The sequence below is a fragment of the Pseudopipra pipra genome, chromosome 5 (assembly GCF_036250125.1).
Source record: "Pseudopipra pipra isolate bDixPip1 chromosome 5, bDixPip1.hap1, whole genome shotgun sequence".
NCBI classification, from domain to species: domain Eukaryota; kingdom Metazoa; phylum Chordata; class Aves; order Passeriformes; family Pipridae; genus Pseudopipra; species Pseudopipra pipra.
The window spans coordinates 54,062,727-54,085,908 of NC_087553.1; the positions used below are offsets into that span (position 1 = coordinate 54,062,727).

Consider the following 23,182-nt stretch of genomic DNA (forward strand, 5'->3'; position numbering starts at 1 on the left):
TCCAGAGCTGTGAGCTGCTCATGAATAGCCGTCTCTGTGAGGGCAGCATGATTTATAATCAGTATAGAGAGTCCCTGTGATTAATATTCATGCTACACATCCCAGAATAAATAGGAGATGCCAGTCTGATTCAAAGCCCTCTGAAACTGATGGAAACCTTTCCATTGACTGCCATGGGCTCTGGGTCAAGCCCCAAGCATCCAAGTGTGTTTACACCTTTTAAAAAAGAAGAAATTCACTCTCCACATGTTTCAGTCCCTCACATTTATTGTCAGCAACCTCTGGCAAAAAATGCCTTCCTCTGCAATGAGACTCACTGAAGCTAGTAGGAGCTATATATACAGAGACTGAGGACAAAATTCCAATGTAAAACCAATAGCAAACTGGAAAGAAACTTGATTTTGAAACCACACAAGACAAAATGCAATGATAAAATGAATGTTTCTTTGTAAGTATAAAATAACTCAGATTTTGTATACCTGCAGGTTAAAAAAATTTTCAATGAGGCATACTGGACCTTCATAATATAACATTAAAAAAACCCACTCATATAAATCTAATACCATTATAACCATCTTCCTTGAACACTGTAATTATATCCTCCAAGGGTAAGTACCCAAATGTTAATTAAATATGGCCATCTATATTATTTTATGCAAAGATTTTTTTTACTTATTAAAGGAATTTAATAGTACTCATAGATGTCTTTGTTAAATGCAGATTGACAAGGAAGTTAAAGAATAAAGCCTCATTTATTTTTATGCTACTTATAAATTTTCTGAAGTCCAAGTCCTCTCACAATAGTGTACAGTAATTGGATTAAAACTACCTTCAAATACTTTCCACCACAACTTTTACGTGAACCATCTTGCAAAGCCCACAATGTCTACAAATCATTTTGCAGTGATTATCAAAAAAAATACTATGGAATTAAATAAAAGTGGATCGATATGGACCTTCCTCCCCAAGCAATGAAATCTTAGCACCATACAAAATATCATGACTTAAAACTGAGTGCTGACTCTCCTTGTCTCTCTTTCCTTTTAATAACCAAACAAATTATTTTCCAAAGCATGACTGTTAATACACAGATTGGTTTTGAGAGTAGTGTTCAACAGTAATTTTTTTCCTGCATTTTGTTTCAAGAAGAAAAATATAAAGTAAAAAAAAAAAAAAAAAAAGAAAAAGGAAAAAGATACAGGAAATAAAAAGTCCTAAGGTAAATTAACAGTGAGTCCCCACGGAGGCAAAAGTGGACATTTCGCGACGGATGGTACTGAAAGGAGAGAGCTCCAGTTCCGTGGTGTACTCATTGTCATTGTCATCACTTGTCACTGTGGAAGACTTCTGGATGCATTCATCACAGCAGCAACAGCAACACTCCATAAAGGCCCGGCTGAAAGGTTTACAGAGGCAGAAGAGGAGAACTGGGGTAACACAGGACTTAAAGAACAAAAGGAACTGGCTAATGAGATGGAGGAGGTCCATAGTTTGTTGAGAGACCCCTGTGGACATGTAGGCAGTCACGATGTTGCAAATGTTTTCGGGAATGATGCAAAACCCATATAAAATGGTCAGAGCCACCACTGTGCAGTTCATCTGACTTTCCAGCTGAATTTGTCGCTTGTTCCCCCTTGTGCAAGCCTTTTCAGCCCTCCTGATTTTCCTCGCTGTCACCAGGGAGCAGGTAATAGTGAACAGGGTAGGCAAACAAAAATAGCAGCCGAAGTACCACCAGAGTCGTGCCCCATCGTAGGTGAGAGCTAACACGTAGATGGTGTCGGGCAGTGCGGTGGATATCTTCACCACGCAGCGCTCACCCGGGGGGCTGCCACTGTACTCGGGGTCCTCCTTGGCCAGCTGGCGCAGCACCACCTCTGGCAGTGCCAGCAGCAGGGCACCTACCCAGATGACAGCCAGCTTGGCCGTCGTCGAGGTGCAGTTTTCGATCATCTCATAATACATCTGCACGTTGGTGGCAGCACGAAACCGGTCAATGCAGAGGGCACACAGTGTGAATGTGGTGACTCCAAGAGAGGCCACCTGAGAAGGAGGAAAGGAAACACAAGTTAATACAGGTGCTATCTGGGAAAAAAAAAAAAAAGGAAGGAAAAAGGGGGAAAAGGGGGAAATGAGAAAAGACAGCTACGTGGGTACAGTCCATTAATCAGTGGAGAGTGGAAAAACATCATATCCTTCAAAAGTCCCCTGTTTCCCTGTTGATGGCAGTCTTCTTAGAGACAGAAGATGAAGGCCTGAACTCATTCAGGATGAAGAGGGAATTAATATATTGTACTTTGGATGAAGGCTCTTACCATTGAGCTGTTCTCTGGAAGAGGTTTATACTCTTCCATAGAGATAGCTCAATTTGTACTCTGGAACACCAGTCAAGTCTAGCCCCTTGACCAGCAAAGGCAAAGGCAAACATAGTTTAAGGGTATCAGTGTAGGAGACAGTTAAGCACCATGGTGCTGAGCACCACCAAAAGAAACATCACAAATAGAACTTAGCTTCCAGCGTTCGCTCAGCTATCATCCAGCATGCATTCCGAAAGAGTACATCCTTCTGCTTTTCTGCCTAAAAATACTTGTTCCAGCTTGGTGTCATCCTCTCCTGGAGACCCAAGCAAGCACCTGTGCAACTCTGAGTGGAAAATAAAATAGAAGAACTGAGCAAAACTTAAAACTAAACCCTTTCCTTCCCCACTTTTTTCTAAGGGATGTTTTTCATAAAGATTGGTTCTACCACAGGGGTTGGAATCTTAAATCAAAAAGGGAGATAGGAGCGTCTTCCTTCATCAGAAGGACGAACTTACCAACACAAGTTATCAACCATGCAGGGGATCATAACATTGAAACCTTTCACATCTACAAAACTTAGAAACCCTGGGGACTGGATTAGGCACCTACTGAATTGAGTAGGGTCCAACAACTAATTTTGTGGACTTAGACTTTTAAATGAAATTTTGATGGGATGGGATGTAGGCACATAAAGCCACCTCATATTGTCAGTTCAAAGAAATCATACCTGAAATCCTCAGACTTCCCAAGTCTAACTTTGGAACCTTCACTATAATAGTTGAGCTCTAATAATCTATATTCAACATTTTATTTAGAAAAAAAATTACAGGAAAATCCAGGCTCAATTTAGTAGGAAACATCCTGTGGGAGAGTGTACTGCAGGCCAGGAGAAATGGACAAAGTTTCATTCTTTAAATGATTTAAAGACAGATTGGACAGAGCTCTCAATTATATACTGTGAGAAAAAAGTGCAGAGCAATGCTTATGTTCTCTAGCTTTAATAACCATTATTCTATGTATGAGTAGATATCTTGTACTGTCATGTCATCATTTCCTATAATTTTTTCCTGTTTATAATTCAATTTTCTAAAAACGAAATTTGCAAAATGACTATATACATTTTGGCCTAATTCTATTAACAATAAATTCAACTTCAGTTCAAATTCAAAGCAGAATGCCCATTAACTTCAATTGGAGAAAGATTAAGTGCCCTGTTGCATTTTAATTCACTTATTTTCTTGGGTTTGTATGCTTGTGTTATGCTGCAAATGTGTTGATGCAGAAGAAAAGAAACTGTTAACTAACATTCCTAATAAATGTAAAGAATATTTACTTTTATCATGAATAAACCATGTGTCTGTGCAATTAACTGGGAAATCTAAGGTAATACTGGGCAGTTCACTATAATTTTGTTTATCAAAATTTGATGTGTAATGATAGATTTCAATTTCATACAGGCAGACATAAAAAACACTTTCTGATTTCCACCATAATATTGAAATATTACTATTTATGCATCTCTTGTAAAACGTTCTGCAAAGATAGATAGCACAATTATGCACATTTATATAAATGTATCATTAATTTTGGCCTTCCATATTTAATGGCCATATCAGATTGCTAAAATTGAATATCACTGGAAATTATTAGGCATTTGGGATTAGAACTGACAGACATTGGCTTGGTTGGAGAATTCTTTGAAACAGCTTCCTAAAAGATTGAACAAGTAAGATGCAATCTCTTACTAATTAACTTTCAGGAATATTTAATGATGACAAGGCAGTACTGTAAACATTTTTAATAGGCAAACATATTGATTTAGGAAGTTAAACTGTCTGACAAGATTCAAAGAAAGCTTGGTAAATACAGCAAAAAATAAAAACAATCTAAGAAAAATTACAGTTACAGGGAAATCTTAATGAACAGTGATAAACCTAGCTAATGAAATATGATTTTTCCGCATCACAGCTGAGAGTGACATTTGTAAATTCAAGATTAGTGACTTTGTTTCCAAAACATTCAAATGTGTGAGCAGTATTCAAATTTCTTAGTGACAGCAAAACCTTTAGCCTGAATATGCAAGATGAATAACAAAAGTGTCAGGACAGCTTGCTACAATTACAGGAGACAGGAAAATAACTGAAATTCAGAAATAAATAGGGATGGAAATAAAGATCAGCAGAACAGAAGAAAGCCTGAGTTTTTGTAAATTAACAGTTTCCCTCTCAGCTCTTACATAAGCCTCTCCTCTGCCCCCAACACACACACTTCTTTTGCTTTAGCATTTCATTGGAGACTGTTACACAGCAGCTAAGACATTAAAACTCTACAGCTGTTAGGGCTGGACTAATGAAAGAAGACATGCCTACCGTGAACAAACATAACCTACGGGGCTCCTGTCACATTAATTGACCAGCAACTTGGAGGTTTAAGACAGTGAAATAGAGCAAGAGGAAACAACTAAGAATACTGGAAGATGGCTTTGAAAACTCTCCTATAGATTTACTGATGAAACGAGCTAAACAAAGCCTGTGTTTCTCCGGAACAGGCAATGGTTTCCTATTTTCTATAGATCAGTGGAGTTACTGAAGCAATGGAAAAGCTTGCAAAAACCATACAATCACACAAGCAGATGAACACAGATTCACTCCGGCTGACTTGTTTAAACGCAGTACAGCAATTTAAGGGTTAGATTACTTACCCACAATGCAGACTATAAGTAATAGCCAGCAAAATCAATGGGTGCTGCTCAAAACCTATGTGGGTGAGAACTGAACATGCATTCTGCATGTTCACACAATTTCAGTTTAGGGTTATTTCTTCATACCAGTCATACTAATAATTAGAGTTAAGCTGAAAGTGTGGAAGAAGTCAGAGAAGTTTCCTTTTTAATATGATACACGGCCTTGAAATAACCACTGAATGAAGATAATTCACTTGACAGGGAGTAGGTAAAGCACAAATTAACAAGTCGTAAAGTGGTACAAAGCTGCATGGAGTTTAATGGTGCTCTTCTTGTTGTAACAGCTGAGTGTCCGATGTGCTGTTGCAGTCTTAATTCCAACAACATGGCAGGAAATGAGGCAAGGCAAGGGCAACTCAGGCTCAGTAGTTTTTGATCATCACTTAGTTGTCTGATTTATTACCATATGGTCCCTATGAAGATTCTCCTGCAGTCTCTAGACATTCAGGATGACATCAGTTTACAACTTTCCCTTTTTACATGAAATCAGAGAAGTCCCCAAGTTTCCAACTGAAGGACCACCAATCTGCTTTGAGAAGGTGGTGAAGGAACCCCTGCCTTGAGGAAATACCCACACTATTTGAGCAGAGAATCACTGTAGAAGGGATTACCAGCTACAGCATACACAGGATGACATTATCGTTACAAGGAGAGTCTCTTGCATTGCAAAGGATGTTAGTGGGCACTGTGATGCTCATTCCAGACACTGCATAAACCTTTGGTCATTAGCTCACCACGCTGTTAGTCAACTGTGTCCAAACTGATTTGTGCAACTGAGCCCAGAGAAAACCACCAGTAAATACTCGTGAAATGCTCAGGTTATTGTACCATTTCTCCTGCCCATCCCTCCAACATATTCATTCCCCTTTTACAAACTTTAACAATTATTGAAATGTTTTCAGGCTTTTCCTGGCTTGTCCTACTTCTCCTCACTGTGGTCCCATGGCTCTTGGCCCTGGCCTCTAGGAGCAGTGTCTCTGGCTGACCAGTGAAGATGTAGTACAGTGAGCAAGGGCTGTGGAAATGAGACTCAATTCTCTCTCGCTAATTTCTGCTTGATCAGATAAAGGTGATGAAAACCAGAAAGGAAATCAGAAAAGGTGACTTGGGTGAAAAGGTCAACAAAGACCAAATTCTGTAAGTGAATATAAAACAGAGGTTGGGTCATTCCATCCAGTGAGACGAAAACCAAGAAGTGATATTGCTGCTATCTACAGATAAATCTATCTTGAGATACAAAAGTTACTTAAGCCAAAGGACAGTGAATGTAACAAAATGCAAATCAACTGGCCATGAGCAACTCAAGGCTGGAAATGAGAGGGACCATTAATCATCTCAGGTATCATCTTCTCAAGCACACCTGATGGAGAAGTGAAGGGAAACAATGCAGACTAAATTTATACGGAACAAGATAAATTAGAAGTGTTACAAGAAGTGGCTGCTTCTACCAGCTGAAACTGGATTTTCTAAGATGGAATATACTTGATATGGATAACACAGAGTTTCTTAAACTACAAGGCACTCTTCCTTTGTTACAAGGCAAGATGGGTATTTGAAACATTTTGCTGTTGTAATGGGAAAGCTGAAACTACAGAGAAGGTTGATAACTACTAGCCAGGCCATCTCTGAGCATTCAGTAACACCCTGTAGACTCTTTATATCCATTCCTATTATATCATATAAACGACTAATTTCTCCCTGAAGCCATTATAGCCTATCATTTTATTATGGCTGTTCTATAGGCACATCAAACTTCATAGCTTTAGAGCATGTTAATGCAACATACCATGGGGGCTCCTCCAAATTTGTCAGTTTTGCCTAAGATAAATAAACAAATCACAATACATTTTTTTTTTGTGCAACTCTACACTTACAGTAGAGAGTCCAGTAACAAGACTGGACTATTGCAAAATAAGATCATTTTACTGCAAATAATTATTTAACATTTATCTAAATTTATGGTTTCTGTTCTTCAAATAAAAAAGTCCCACCCCCTCACAAAAAACCCAAAACAAAACAAAACAAAACAACAAAACAAAAGCAAGAAAAACAGTCATTACTATGCAAGAAAAAAAATAAGTCTCACAGTATTTCTTCCAAGAAGTGTTATTAAACATTAATGGCTTTATGTTTTAAAATAGGGAAGGGTCACTCAGTTAAAACACTACTGTGGTGTGGCAAAAGTAATTCAGTAGCTAAGGAGAACTGGTGCCAGTGTACCCCTCTGACATCAATTCACTTATGCATCCTGGATAAAAATCAACATCACTTTAACTATCTAAAAGATAAGATGGTAATTCTGGAAACTACTATCACAGAGATGTTCTACACACATTGAACAATGGGTACAATGCTGTAGTTTCCTCTGTAGTACTATCAACATTTGCATCAAGGAGACACAGAGCACACATGCTTTGTGTGATATTTATCCTTTTCTATATCCTAAGACCCAAATCTTCGTTCGCCAAGCCTAGCCATGATGATATCCTAAGAGTAATACTGTTCAGAATTGGAATCCAATTCCATGAGCTGCTCTTGAATTCTGCTGGAAGCGAAAGCCAACCAGACCATCAGGGCACTGGAAATACTCATTATTACACTACATGCTTATCTGGGGGTTGGAAAAATCACAAAACACAAAAGGATTTAATTTTTGTTCATTTTCCTGTTTGCACTCTACCATGCTACCATATCGGTAAATTTATTTTACTTTTTTTTTTTTTAATACAGAAACAAGTGTCATCTCCACTGAGGATCTAATTCTCATCATGCTACATAAGGGACTCCTGGACTAATTCTTAATAATAACAACATGAACTACTGCTAAAAATCTGCTTCTTCCTGCTTTGCAGGAAAAAATCCTGTCATATGGAGAAATGACATCCCAATGCTCAGAGCAGTCATTGGTGCTGGGATAGCAGATGCTGCCTTTTCCTCTCCACACATATGTAACTTAAATATTACTGACCCAATTTTAGACCTACTCTGACACAAATTCATTTCCATGCTGAAATGCCATATGCAAAGTTTAGCCAAAGGCAAATTTTTATGGACAACTTAGAAGACCCTGCAGACAGGGTTTGCAGAGGAAAGAAAGACTAACAGAACAACCAACATGCCAGACACTATCATTGTGCCATTAATACCTAAAGGGCAGAGATATGTTAACACTTCTGCTTTAAATAATTATTTATTGTGTGATAAGTGCTGAAGTTATTCCGCTCAGTAAAAGACACATGTAGCCATTGCCCTAGAAAACTCTCATGAAGAAGCTTTGAAACTGCAAACATCTCTGAGTATCTTTGCCTATGACCCAGAGGACTCACTGGAGGTTCAGGAACATAGCTCTGACTAGAGTCAAAGCAGAGACACAAAGAAGATGCCGCACATCAAAAGACACAGAAAAGACAGAAAATACACAGCTTTTATATACTCCCATAAAAAACATACTTGCTTCCCCAAAGTAAAACTTAAAATAGGGATCTCTTCTGACAGCTTTGGAACAGGCAGAGAATGGCCACTTCTTCTGTGCTTCTAACTTACCTCTGTCAAGTAAAACAGAGAAAGAGGAAAAAGCCTCACCTCAAATTGCCTTGGAGAGTCAGCTCCAGGGAAAGAAAGTAATTCATATTCCAGGCCAAATCAATCCCTATGCTTTCCACTAAGAATACTAATTGTGATAGCTTTCCTGAGCTGGAAGTTACCCATCAGAAACAGGAGTGATGCCACAAATTGATTGCCAAAAGCACATGCAGAGACTGAGCATCCTTTTTCAGAGGCTTTCCCTGTCAGCCTGCTCCAGAGCCATGCCCATCTCATATGCATGATATGGTCCATATGAGGACACCACAAACTTTGTCTTTCTCTTCTTTGTGAGGTGTATGAGAAAGGCAGAGGGGCTCATATTTACCAGAACTGAGCAGAGAGCTGTGTACCATTACTGGCCTCAGCAACTTCTTGGTCTGTGCTGGACTGCACAGGGCAGTAAATCAGCCTCTCCAAACCCTCACTCTAGACTATTCCCCAGTTCTAAATCTTTACTCCACTATAAGCAGCTGGATGCAATTTGTTGGCATAGAATGGGATGCCTACTTCCAATGACCCCCCCAAACTCACTGAGCTTCCAGTGTAATCTCCAAGAGCAGAATGCACACAAATTAAGCAAGCTTCCAAAAGATACTTTCTAGTCCTAGCTGACATTTGTCATATCAAGCAAGCTGTTCTGGGCCTTAAACAACTTATTTAATCTCTTCATTACCACCTTCCAGAATTAAAATAAAAAAAAATAGCAATTCTACTTCACAGTACTAACAGTTGTAAAATATTCAGAAGCACAGTACCAGTACAGATTTTGTCTACATCCACTACATAAGGCCTAGAATAAATCTGTAAGTAGGGAACTACATTGCTCAAAAGACTGTGTGTGCTTAAACAAAATGAAAAGGGTCCCACATCAGCAGATATCAGCCAAAGTCATTGTATTGTGATTTACCCCATATCTCCTGATTCTGAGTGATGCTGAGAAAATTATATGAAAGACAAAATAAGCACAGTGTGCACGTAAACACTTCAGACATGCACAAAAACTAAACTTCTGAGCCATCTGCAGAAAAGTGGCAAAATTTTAAGAACAGTTCAGCAGAGGATTAAAACTGTAGAGGAAAAGCACATCTCCACACATCCTTATGGGCAGAGTAGCTGCATTAGTTATTCTAATACTCTTTTCAGTTCCCTCTGAGTACACTCACACCTGCGGGTTAGAATGAACACACTGTGATACAATATATGGCTGAAATGACTACTTAATGCACTTGTCACAGATCTTTATTAGGTATAGGAAAACTGCGCTTTAAATTAAATATTGTGGAGACCATCCACTGCTGGAAATTCAACTTTTACCTATACAAATGTACATGAAGAATACCATAAAACATTTTCCCCAGACTGTGTGTGCATATGTGTTATCACTGGCAACAGATGCTTTGTTGAAATTCTGCACAGTACCCATTAAACAGCACAAATAAAAACCAATTGGCCTCAAGAGGTTTAAACAAAGAAAACTCAAGGTATCTCACCGGAATCACTTGAAACCTTTGACATAAAACAAAGCATGCCTGAATTATGTTAAAATGCTGTGATCACTGCATCACTTGATCTGGATAATCAGACATCCCCTGTTCCCTAGTTCTGAAAGTACAAGCTGGTATGACAGAGGGCTCAAGCCAATAAGGGTCTTTGATGCTTGAAAGTAAGATATTTCTGGATATACAAATCTGGGTGAGACATACAGCTCACTAAACAGTGGATGAGGCAAACTGATGTGTAACAAAAAGAGATGCAAATCACGGAACTAAGAGACACTTAAAAGAACCAAACACTAGGCAAACTTAGAGAAAACACAGACAGCTTAAAATTCGTCCATCTGCAGGAATATGCTTCTATTTGTATTTCACGAAGGTCTGGAAACCTCTCCTGAAGATAGCTGTCTACAGCTTTCCTTTCATCCTTCTCCCATTGTGTGAGAAGGGGATGAGCCTGCCCAGGTGAGTTACAAGGGAAAAGACAGTGTTGTTCAGCTGCCAGATGAGTGTACTCCTGTGAACAATCCAGAGCAAGGAACAGCAGCTGCTCATATACATGGGTGGATTTCATGACATGCTCCCCATCTACATTGCTCCTGGTGGTGTCAGTGTCACTGTGTAATGCGTGTGAGGTTAGAAAACACTTGGAAAGCGGTGAACCTTTGCTCTAACTGCCTCCTCTGCCTCAGCAGGGTCAAATTCTGATTTACAGGATAGTTTCCTTCTTGCCAAGCTCAAGGCAAACCATGAAGAGTCATGATCCACTAGTAGCATTCAGTATCTGCCACTCATTCTTACAATTTATAGAAGGGGAAATCCAGCCTTTTACGTACACTTTCTCAGGTGATGAATATACTTTACATACATATTATATTTAATGACCACTGTATAAAAAATATACAATTCTGGGAGCAAAGCAGAACCCCAAGGCTGTATCTTTTTATATCTGCACCTTAGATCTACATTAATTATACTACCTTAGGGACAAGGAAAATGCTTCACTTATAGACACCAGTAATAATTAAGCCTAAAACAGAGACCAAGCTACTGGTCCATCCCAACTGGACTGGTGCCAGTTCATGAATAAGACTTTTAACTCTAGACATCTACAGAACTTTTAAGTGAAAAAATAAGGTTATATTGAAGTATAAAGGGACACAGTAGCAGATGAACATTTTTCAGGATTACAGTTTTGAATTTCAGTAACTACATTTCAGCTAAACTGCTTTCAGTTTGCCAAACTCTCTACTGCCCAAAGCCAGGCACAGCATAAGCAACTAAGTTTGAAGAACAGTGTGGCCATGCAAATCATTTAAATTACTGATCTTTAATTAGAATGGATATTACAAAGAATTACTTCTATTTTGCATGTGGATGCACCAAAAAATGTTAGGAAGCGTGAAATGTGGCTGTAGGAAAGTCCTTGAAATGCAAACTACTGTATCTACTGTAATTGAAATGGTTACTCTTGAAACACCACTAATCCAATTCAGAAATTTTAGAAGCTCCTTTCAGTTTCTCAATAAACTCATATTTACTGCATCATGTCTTCTTAAATGCAAATCAAGTGTACTCTGAGTTTTTCAAACTCAGTGGTATACTACCAGCCTAGAATTCATCTAAGCGTAGCACAGCTCCACCCTTTGTTCAATATCACCAGTAATAAACTGTATCACATACGAAAGAAGCAATGACAATTTAGTGGCTACACAGGTCATCTTTCTCAACACTTTCTTAAAAATACCACTTGAAAGTTAACTGTGTAACAATGTTCTGCTGAAACTGATACTCTGTATTAATACTAGGTTGTGTTATTCATTTTTTGGAGGATGGGGTTTTTGTCTTTTTGTCTAGGTTTTTGTTTGTTTTTTCTCTAATATCTCATTTTTAGGACAAGAGGATCAACAGTTATTTCATCAGCTTTCAGTTACAGAATAATGTTGAACATAAGGTTTTGGGAATACAGCAGAGCCAGTCAGAACTACAGGCTACCATCCTACCAACAAGCCTTAGTGTTCAGTTCCAGTAAATAAAGCAGACAACCTGAGCGCTGCCGGCAGGACTCCGGCCAGCTGTCTGGGAGCTTCTCTGACAGAGCCTTTGAATAACTGCCAAGAAGCTGCAGTTTAAATGGAGCTGAGGTATTTTTTTTTAAAGGGAAGAGGAAAAAAAAAAGAAAAAGAAAAAGCTAAATAAATGTGCGATTTGAACGCTGAAATATAAATTAAGAGCCCATACATCCTGCTGATGGTGCTTTTTACAATCACTTTCTTACAAGCTACTCCACTCATTCCCTCCATCCGCTTTCCTGATTCAGTCGACTTTAGGAAAACAGCAAAGCAAAAAAGTTGAAATTCCTCCTAATTCTGAGAGGATGCCTTACAGGATCATTGGGAGCAAGGAAAGTTTGGCAGAACTCTCGCGAGTGTCAGGAAGCGCTGGACGCGCTCAGCTTGAGCCACAGAAATCCCGGTGCCGCTGGACCGCGGCGGCCACTGCCGCCTCCGATGACTGCGGGGCCGTGCCGGGGCCCCGCTCTGCCGCAGGAACGCCCGTGAAACCCAGACCACGCCGCACTGAGACGTCCCTGGGCCGACAGCAATGACCGACAGGTCAGGCTTGCGGCGAGGGAGCAGCGGAGAGAGGAGCTCGGGACTCGCGTTCCCTCGTGCGGGCGAGTGCGGCCAGTCTGCCCGGGGACTGCGCGAAAACGCCCGGGGCCGCGCATCCCCACCCACAGCCATTACCTCGATGTACGGGACGATTTTGCAGGAGAAGTCTTCTAGGAGCCACTTCTTGGTGAGCTCCTGGAAGATGACCAGCGGCAGGCAGAAGAAGACGATGAGGAAGTCCCAGAAGGCCAGGTTGGCCAGCAGAGAGTTGGAGATGCTCCGCATGTAGTAGTTGTGGCAGACGATGCACATCACTGCCATGTTGCCCATGATGCCGATGCCGAAGATCACTATGGAGAGGCACATGACGGCGTAGGCGCCGTAGGACTCCTCGGTCAGCGGGTAGAAGGGGTTGCGGAGGCGGGCGCGGCGCCCCGTGGCGTTCCCGCGGCCCCCGGCGCTGCCCTCGCCGCCTGCCGAACCGTTCAGGGGCAGCCAGCGGGGCCCGCCCGCCCCGCCCCTCCCCGCCGCCGCGCCGGCTCCGGGATCGCTGCTCCGCGCCCGCCGCCGCCCGGCCCCCGCCGCCCCGTGGGGAGCGCAGCTGCCGCCCGGTCCCGCCGCTCCCCCGGCCCCGGTAGGGAGCGCTCCGCGCCCCGGGAGCGCCGCGGCCGCCCGCCGGCCCGGGGCGAAGGGCGTCGGGGGTGGCTGCGAGCGGGCGCGCTGCGGGGGCGCCGGCGGCCCGGCGGCCGCGACGGGAGCCGGGGCGAGGGCGCAGGCAGCCCAGGCGCTCAGCACCTGGCAGAGCAAGGCGAGGGGAGCGCGGAGGGGCCGCATGGCCGGGAGGCGGCGGGGCTCACACGCTCCCCTTCAGAGGCGGCGTGCGCCCCGCTCAGCGGGGCTGGAAGCGAAAGACATGCCCGCTCAGCTCCCGGGGACAGCCCTCCTCGCCGGGGCCAGAGCGGGAGCAACCGCGACTCTGCTGCCGCCGGAGCGCGGCTCCCGCTGCCGCCGGGGTCCGCTGGGGGTGCGGCGAGCAGAGCGGCGAAGAGGCTCTTCTCGCCGCCACCCGGGGCAGACCCAGAAAGTTGTGTCGCCGTCTCCGACGCGCCGAGTTAATGTGGCAAGTGCAGCGCCGGGAGGAACCCCCCCCGGCGCTCCGCCCTTTCCCGGGACCGCTGCCTCCTCGCCAGCAGCCACACCGGCCTCGTTCTGCCCATTTGCGTCCTCCCGCCGTCGCGGGCAGCCGGCAGCTCTATGGGTGAGGAAAGGTCCCTTGAGGAAGACACCTCCCCTCGCCGGGCGGTCGCGAACACATAATTCCTTCTCTCCAGCACCTCGGAGAACACAGGTTGTTGCGCGCAGCTCAGGGTGTATCAGAGCTTTGCAAAACTCTTGCTGGGATCGGTCACTGCACCCTCCGAACGCTCGCACGGCGGCAGGGAGCAGCGAGAGCGGCCGGAGCGGCAAAGTTGCTGCCAGCGCCGGGAAGGCGCAGCATCGGGACCGACCCCTCGGGGCTGCTCCTGCCTCCCAGTCGTGCGGGCAACAGGAGAAGCGGGGCGGCAGCCACGGCCGCCCGGGCAGGCAGAGGCTTGTCTGCAGCAGGCTCTGCTCCGGCTCCCCGCGGCCGCGGCCCCGCTCAGCCCGCTGAGGCTCCGCTGCGCTCAGCCCGGCTCCGCCGCGGCTCCCGGGGCGCGCCGGGGAGGCGGGCAGGCAGGGCGGCCTCCGCAGTGCGCAAGCGCCGCCCAGCGGCGCCGCGGGGCCGAGGCACCGCCCGCCCGCCGGGGGAGCCGGGGCGAGGGGAGGGGCCGGGGCCGGGCCAGCCGTGCCCTTCCCGCCCCGCCCGCCCCCAGAGCCGGTCCGTCAGACCCTGCTGTCGGCCCGCTGTGTCTCTGCCGGCTCGCCCCGGTGTCAGGGTCTCGCTGCCCACCTCGGCCCGCGGGTGCCAGCGGGGCCGAGGAGAGCGATAGGAGAGCGGAGCGCCCTGCGACGGTACCGGGAGTCTGGGCCCTGCACAAATCGCGGGGGGTGGGTGGGTGGATGGGTGGGAGGCAGTGTGGGAAGCAGTGTGGGAAGCTGTCGGCGTCGGGGCGGCACAGGAGCCGCGCTGCAGGGGCAGAGGCCACGACGAGCGAGGGAGGAAGGCGGCGGGTGAGAGCGCAACATGAAGCACCAGGCTGAGCTGAAGGAAACATCGGCCCGCAGCAGAACAGCATCAGAAGCGTCTCCACGGATTTCTCTCCTGCTTTGGACGTTTGTGTGTGGTTTTGTTTCTTGGCTTTATGCAGTCAGATAAACTTCCTGTTGTTCCTCTGATTTTTACTTCATTCAGGTGACATCTTGCCGAATATGCAAGTAAATATTATAGAAGTACCCTTAAGGATTCTCCATCGCCTTTGTTTCCATTTTTAAGAATTTTCTTGCAACTTATGCCCAACGAGTTGAAAAGTTTAAAACGTTTCCCATAAAGCAGTTTGAGAAGCATTCTTTTCCCCCTCAAGCTTAACCCATTTGATGTAAAGATCAGAAATTTAGTAAAAGATGCCAGAGCTCCCTGGTTTAGGGACTGAAATCAGGACTGTGGATCTAATAGTCCTGTAAATTCTTGTGGGCCAGTTTCTAAAATCTTGAGATCCCAAGGACCTGAGATGTGCTTGCAGGTTGGGGCCCTATCTTTTTTGTATTAATGATCAACAAAGAAAATTATGGAAATCAACAGTAACAGAAAATACATGTCTCATATACACATAAACCCAGTCTCTTGGCTGCAACAACAGAGGCAAGATTAGTACCATTTTTTCTTAGTGAGATTGAATCAAACTGTAGTGTCAGAAGGATTCTTTTGTATGAATTGTTAATTCTTGATGATATTAAAAATATAGCTGTACAGGTTCACCTAGCTGTCGGAGAGGTAGGCTGTACATGAAGGTACTCACTGGGCTGACCTTGCTGTCAACAGAGAGAGAAAAGTGTCTTCTGAGGCCATTTATCTGATAGTGATGTCCAGTGTGTGGTATAAAATCCTAACTGCAGATGCTACTCAGACATGTCTATGCTAGGAGGAGCTTAGAAAATTATTTTGGATGAAAAATGTGATCTTTCAATGGCTAAAGCTGGTGAGTCCTGTCCCGTTCAACTCCAAGTGTCATTCCCGGCCATGACAGTAACCCAGAAAACACAAACAGGACAAACCAAAAGTTTTTCATTTTCCTCAGACTGTTCTCTCACACATGTAGGTGAGGTGTACCTGTGGGAACCTTAAGTCTTAGGAGAATGTGTAATAAGTTAGGCACTGCTGTGTTGCATGCCCCTTAACATAAGCCAAGCCATTTTCTTCTTCTTCTTTAGCAACGTAAGTGTCATCTCATGGAAGCAAATAATCAAGCTAATTTTAAAACTTCCTAATAAATAAGTTTCATCTAATAAAGGTATCTATGAATGTTAAAAACTAACAATACCTACCAGGAAGAGAATGGCAAATATATTTAACCTTTTTTGCCCTTATATTTTTTCTCCCATTTGTTCCTTCTGAGCTCAGCTGGTGTATAAAAGGAGTTAATGATGCTAATGAGCTTACATTTACTGTGCCTTTCTTCCTGAAGAGTCCCAAAGGGCATTACAAGCAGATATGATAAATTCACTGCTTGTTCTTAAAGGGTACTGAGGAATATTGCTGCTGGCTTTTATATAGAAGGAGTGTACAGGAGTTAGCAGATATATTGCCCTTCTGCATAGTGCAAGAAATATGGATCATGAAGAAGAAGGTTAAGCAGTATTTGGTTTACATCACTGATCCTTTAATGGTGAGATAAGAGCTGAGTTGTGCATAGATTTTCCACTGTCAGCGTTCCACCTTCTTTAAAATGGAGAAAAATTCTTTCTAAACACAAAGAAAATTCTTAAAAGCTATTATTTTATGCTTACATTTTGTCACATTTCTTTTACTTCATTAGGTATTTTGTTTGTTGCAAAGAAGAGCACTTGAAAAAAAATTGAATTTTTTTAGATTGTAGCCATATAACCACCCTGCCTGAATTTGAGAAGTTTTATGTATTTATATAGGCATGATTGGTGTTTTCTTCAGGGCTTTTGTCTTGCTAGAACATTTACATCAAAGGAAATCAGAGGAATGATGTTCTTGTATCATAATTATCTATTTCAGCCAGTCTAAGAAGGTCCTCTTTTTCTGGCTTTAAAAACAGTTAATTTACCCCTATTTACTATTGCTGCCCTGTTAGATACTGAAAGTTAGTGTCTGAAAATTGCATTTTCCCGATTTCTTTTGTCTCAAATATTTAATTGAAATTTTGCTGTAGTCCATATAATTTCTGACTTTTAGGGTTTGGGTTTTTTTTTTGTTGGTTTGGGTTTTTTTGAGGGGGGAAGGGGAGTTTGTTGTGGGTTTTTTTAGGGTGTGATGGTGCACATGTCCTGTGCCTTTCAAATATTTCTATTACTTCTTTTGATAAGATCTTCCTTTAGGATAAAGCTTCCACTCTATCGTATTCTGATACAGCCTACAGTTCATTCAGGCTTTCACAGCTTGTAGTGTGTTTCTCTGCTAAAGAAATTGTACATGTTTTGACAGTCTTTCTACCATGCATCAGCCTAGAAATGGTCTCAAAAAGCAAAAGCAGACTTTTATATTTATAACACATTAAAAAGAAAACCAGAAAACACTCAAAGCATTTTACTCTGTTAGATGAGGGAACTAAAATTCACAGATGTTTTTGCAGTGAAAATCTATAAAAGGAACAGCAATAAACATGTTCCTACGTGAAAAATAAATAAAAATGAAAGGTTTCCAAATACATTTATTCTGCTTTGTTGGTGTTCTACAATGTTTCAACTATGATAAAAAAATCAATAGGCTTTCAATGCCTGCAGTGCTGGTTTTTCTGACATCTCCAATATTCATTACCTGAATAAGGAATACTGAACATGTTACTGTGTTTCAGCAAGAAGGGATTATTGCTGTCCTTTTAAACTGTGCTCGGGGTTTATAGAATCATATAATGGTTTGTGTGGGAAGGGACCTTAAAGATCACCTAGTTCCAACCCTCCTGCCATGTACCTTGGATACATGCACCTGCCACGTATGTTGAGCATAGACCAGGATGCTAAAAGTCCCATCCAACCTGGCCTTGAACACTTCCAGGGATGGGGCATCCACAACTTCTCTGGGCAACCTGTTTCTTACCACCCTCACAGCAAAGAATTTCTTCCTCATATCTAATCTAAACTTCTCCTCTTTCAATTTGAAGCCATTCCCCCTTGTCCCTTGTGTGTGAAAAGTCTCTCTTTTGAGGTACTGGAAGGCTGCTCTAAGGTCTCCCCAGAGCCTTCTCTTCTCCAGCCTGTCTTGGTAGGAGAGGTGCTCCAGCCCTCTGATTATATCTGTGGCCTCCTCTGGACCCACCTCAACAGGTCCTTATGTTGGGGGTGCCAGAGCTGGACACAGTACTCCAGGTAGGGTCTCGTGAGGGTGGAGCAGAGAGGCAGAAATCACCTACCCCAACCTGCTGGCCAGGCTTCTTTTGATACAGCCCAGGATATGGTTAGCAATATTCAACAATTTATCAATGCAGAAGAAAAAGAGTATATTGCCCAAAATAACTGTCCTTTTTTTGGTTTTAAAATATGGTGTCCTTATCTATTTTACACTCGATTCTTCTCTCTTGTTTAGGTAAATTTCATAGGATAACTTTTTTTTCTTATAAAAAACACAGATTTTTTTACACTATCGTCTTACATCCCACTGGATTTTGATGTCTATTACTTTGTCATAGAAGTCTGAGTTCAGAGAGAATATAATTACTGTCATGTGATATTGTTGGGTTTTTTATTTCAGTCAGACAAACATACTCTAATCAGTGGAAGGACTTTTGTTGTTGAATTCAGTTTTTTATTTGGTTGGACCAGGCTCTGTAACAATAAATAATAATAAGTAAATGTTGAAAAGTTTGAAATTTAAATTAAAGAAGGAATCTAAAGTTTAATGATAATATTGAGAATTTCTTGTAATTAGTATTCTGATTGTGCATTTATTGACATCCATTAGGAAAGCTTCTGATGGCTCCTGAGTATGGATTTCTATTCCTGTCTAGTTTCACATTTTAAATTATAATGCTTTTCCCTTTAACCTTTCTCATTTGCTGAAGTTTGTGTTCTGTTTTAAAGGGTAAGCATCAGTGCTCATATCACACAGTCCAAATAGATTTGGTTTTGAAGTTATCCTTGTTTTTAAAGATAAATTCCACCAACTCTTCTGTTATTAGTAGTAATAAAAAGACGAGTATCTATGTTACAGGGAAAACTAAAATGTGATTGATACTTGCCTTGCTGCTTTTCTGTCCTATTTTATCCAAAAGGCAGAATGATATATAGACTATTTAAAAACATTGATCATTGGAGAGAGAAGTCATCAATTTTTTTCGCAAGTGAATTACTTGAGAAATAAGTTATATTTATATAGTGTGGAACTGTGGGAAAGAGTATCTATTATTGTTGGATATCCTTGATAGACCATAGATTAAGATAATGAAGGTGAAGCTGCATGAGTGATATCCATCCCCATAAATTCATTCTATTCTCTCATATTAACATTATCCCTTTTACTTGTGATCATCTTCACAAGTTTCTCTGCAGAAACCTCAAACAAATAAAGGTCTCAATAATCTACAATACTAGATGTGAGATACAAAAATTTTTATTTTTCTTTGCCTGGCTATGAAATTCAGATCAGTAAAACAAAAACAAACAAACAGACAAACAAACAAAAACAACAAACCAAAACCAAACCTTTCCTTCTTAAGAGTTTATCTAAGTTTTTCACTCTGTAATTGGTAAGAAGTTTAGAAGGGCAGTAAGAATCATATGGTCACAGGTTAAACCTTTACAGACTTTGAAAATGTTAGTTAGTGTTCAGCATAACAGTGATTTTTCTTAGAGCATCCACCATGGTGAAATTCTTTTGATCATTGCATTTCAGAGAATTCTTAGATATTTACCCATTTGGTTATTTTTTTGTTTGTTTGTGTGGGGTTTCGTTGGGTTTTGCTAGCTGCTTTATACAAAATATTTTTTTCCTATATTTACTGGAGTTTGACTATTTCAACTCATTTGAATTGGAGGCATAAACCCTAAAAAGCACAAACTAGCATCCAGAGCTTCAAGTCAGATTGCCATTGTGATACAGATAATCAGCAGGAACACTGCTCCAGCGAGTCACTACTTGCCCTAGTTTGTTATTTAATGCAGAACTGAAGTGCGAGGGAAATTAGGATCTGAACTGTAGTGACTTCTTAGTTGTGCTCCATGAACTATGGAAAATCTCAGGCCATAACAAAGGTTTCACAGCTGGTGTGGAGAGACTGAGGAAAGAATGGAAGCTCCACCATTTCCACTTTCAACTGTGCTGAGAAATTCCAAAGAATTTCAAAATGTTTTGACGGCATTTCTGTCCTTGAGATGGCCAAAATTCCCTAGCATATGAGCACTTCCTCTAACCCTACCTGCAGCCCAGTCCAGATAACATATATCTCAGAGTGGCAGAGACAGTTGAATGACATCTCAGTAGTTGGTTTTAAGCAGCCTTATCCAGCTATAAAAAGAAATTAAGAAAATGAGAGGAAGGAAAGCTGAGAAACACTGTGAAAGACAAAAGAATGAGAGGAGCCAAAAAGGCTGTCAGAAAAAAAAAAAAAGTCACAAGTGAGGAAGAACAGATTCTCTTGAGAGAATATGAGGAAAAGAACAGCTAAAGGAATAAAATGTAGCATGAAGAGACTGTGGTGTAGGGGCTGCCTCCTCCCTTGAAATCTTGGATTATTTGTCCCTAACCCCTGTTGTTACCTCCTGGTGTTGTGGTCTCTGTCTCTCCCTTCTATGTGCATCTCAAGATTTTTCTCCACTTTGCTATGCTAAAATGTATTTAATGATAAACTATTAAAACCTTATGTTTTCTCTGTGCAGATGATTTTCTCCTTTCTTGTGCCACATTAAACTATTAAATATACAGCTCAAATATGCATTAGCTTTTGTGTCCAGTGAAGTGCATTCCAAACAGTCATATGTATCATAAGTAACATATATTACCTTCATTCTTAGGGTTAGTGGAGGCCATTGCTTTGCCTGTAGAAGATGCTTGGGTTTTTTCTGCTGTGGACTGTCCCTTCTCCAAAGCAGTAGCTTGATGCTTAACTTTTACTTTTTTTTTTCTTTTCTTAAGTTAGACCTTAATTTGTTATCTTCCACCAGTTTAACATTACTCTCAGTAGTTTTGTCTGCCACGGTAGTTTACATACTGTTTACCTTTTCTTCAAGCTTATTAATGAAGTTATTAAAACAAGAGACAACTTCATACCTTGCAGTAGACCCACTGCCCACCTCCCCACAACTTAGTGCAATGTGCTGCCATTTCTCATCAGCCAGTGTTTGTGATCCTTCAACTTGCTTTCAATTTACATGACAGTGCTTACATCTAAAGCAATTTGAATTAATTTTGGGAGACTTAGTAAGACACTGTATTAAATCCTTTATTAAAATCATGCTGTGTATCTTTCATCCAGGATTTTTGCAGTTCTATCAAAAAAGCAATCATATTTCCTTTGGCACGACGTGCTCCTTATGAACCCAGGCTGCTTATTGCTTATCGTACCATTATGCTTTAAATGTTTAGAGGTGTGTTTTGGAGTTGTGGTTGTTTTGGGTTTTTTTCTGTTTATTTTCTCTTTTCCCTCAGCAATTGTTCTGTTCTTTCTCGTTACAGAATACGCTTGAAATTAAACTCCTTGTTTAATAAACCACACTTCTTCCCTTTATTGATGTTTAAGGCTATATTTGCTATGCTGTATGACTTTTCAGAAATAATTTTTGAGGACTTAGTATTTTCATTGTGTACTCAAGGATGCCTATAACCTGAGCTAACTGACTGGATACAACTGTTGTTCTTACTTGTGTGCTATCAACAGCAATTTTTTTGGTTTTGTTGTGCTGATTTTGGCTGGGATAGAGTTAATTTTCTTTCTAGTAGCTGGTATATTGCTGTGTTTTGGATTTAGTAGCAGAAGAATGTTTTTAACACATTGATGTTTTAATTGTTGCTGAGTAGTGCTTACCCTAAGTCAAGGACTTTTCATTGTCTCGTGCTCTGCCAGTGAGGAGCTGCACAAGAAGCTGGGAGGGAGCATGGTCAGGACAGCTGACTCAAACTGCCCAAAGGGATATTCCATACCAAAGAACATCATGCCCCGTGTATAAACTGGGAAAAGTTGCCAGGGAGCCACCAATTGCTGCTTGAGGATGGGCTGGGCATTGGTCAGTGCGTGGTGAGCAATTGTCTTGTGCATAACTTCTTTCTCTTGGGTTCTTAACCCACAGGTTTTACCTCTTTCTGATTCTCTTTCCCATCCCACAAGGGAAACTGGGTTGGGAAGTGAGTGAGGAGCTGCACAGTACTTAGTTGCTAGCTGGGGTTAAACTGTGAAACTTGTTTTCTGTCAAACCTACTTTCAATAGGAACAAATAATAAATACATGTATGTGGGAATCATGAGTTTTGCCCACCTCTCTCCCACTAAAGTAGCCATACGTTTGGAAGATGTTTGTATTTATTTTATATCTTTTAACAATTCCCTTTGGTATCATGTTCTTGGCTTTATCTTGAAAGCCACTGAACATTTCAGCTGTGGTCTAATGAAATGCTAAGAATATATTTACTTTTCATTCCTGAAGTCATCATGCAGCATTTTTGGGAATATTCATACATTCAGGTTGAGCGCAAGTTTTTATACTTTGCTTTTGCTCATACAAGTTGCCTTCTACAGTTAATCCTTTTCCTAAATACTAGCCCAGTCTGTATATTTTGTCTTCACAAGTAAACACAACACTCTGGGGAGAAGATTTACTTAAAACTGCATTAAAAATATCATAAACATTCTCCCTTTCATGTCTTCTTCTCAGTTAAGGACAGATCCAGAGTATGTTAAAGTTGGTTGCAATATTATATTCACTGCAGTGAATTTGACTCACACCATTACTTATCAAATATCATATTTTGTTTCAGTTGGGGTCTCCTTTTCTGTTTTTTATTTTGTTTTGGGGGGGTTGTTTGTTGGGGTTTGTTTGGGATTTTGTTTGGGTTTTTTGTTTATTTGTTTCAGTTTTCTTTCTATTTTATTTCTTTTTCCTCTCTCCCATGTCTGTATCCCCTGATAAATTGATAGTTTCTGAAGGATAACAATGAATAGGGAGATCAGCTAACTGCATCTTAGCAGCTGGTGGGTTATTTTTTGTGCATTTTTATGTTATGACCTTGTGCGGGACATATCTGTTACCCCTTTTAGATTTCCAGATTAGCATAATTTCCATATTTGTTTTAAAGACTGAAATCCTTGCCTTCTATAGCACTGTTCCAATTTGCCAGTATTTCTTAATGAGGACACAG

At 41.6% G+C, this 23,182-nt stretch overlaps 1 protein-coding gene across 1 annotated transcript; it reads right to left on the reverse strand.

The window, feature by feature from the left end:
• Positions 1 to 247: 247 nt before the first annotated feature.
• On the reverse strand, positions 248 to 13,662 carry GPR37 (G protein-coupled receptor 37). Its single transcript, XM_064656155.1, has 2 exons — positions 12,872 to 13,662; positions 248 to 2,043 (listed from the first exon to the last, which is right to left on the reverse strand). Exons 1-2 carry the CDS (start codon positions 13,568 to 13,570, stop codon positions 1,225 to 1,227), a joined length of 1,518 nt encoding a protein of 505 aa, XP_064512225.1. The 5' UTR covers positions 13,571 to 13,662; the 3' UTR covers positions 248 to 1,224.
• Positions 13,663 to 23,182: the final 9,520 nt, after the last annotated feature.

Bases quoted from the DNA above. Each gene is read 5' to 3' on its own strand.
- GPR37 (XM_064656155.1), bottom strand. From the start codon at position 13,570: ATGCGGCCCCTCCGCGCTCCCCTCGCCTTGCTCTGCCAGGTGCTGAGC. The intron at 2,044-12,871 runs GTAATGGCTGTG...CCTCCTTCTCAG, and splicing joins AAATCGTCCCGTACATCGAG to GTGGCCTCTCTTGGAGTCAC.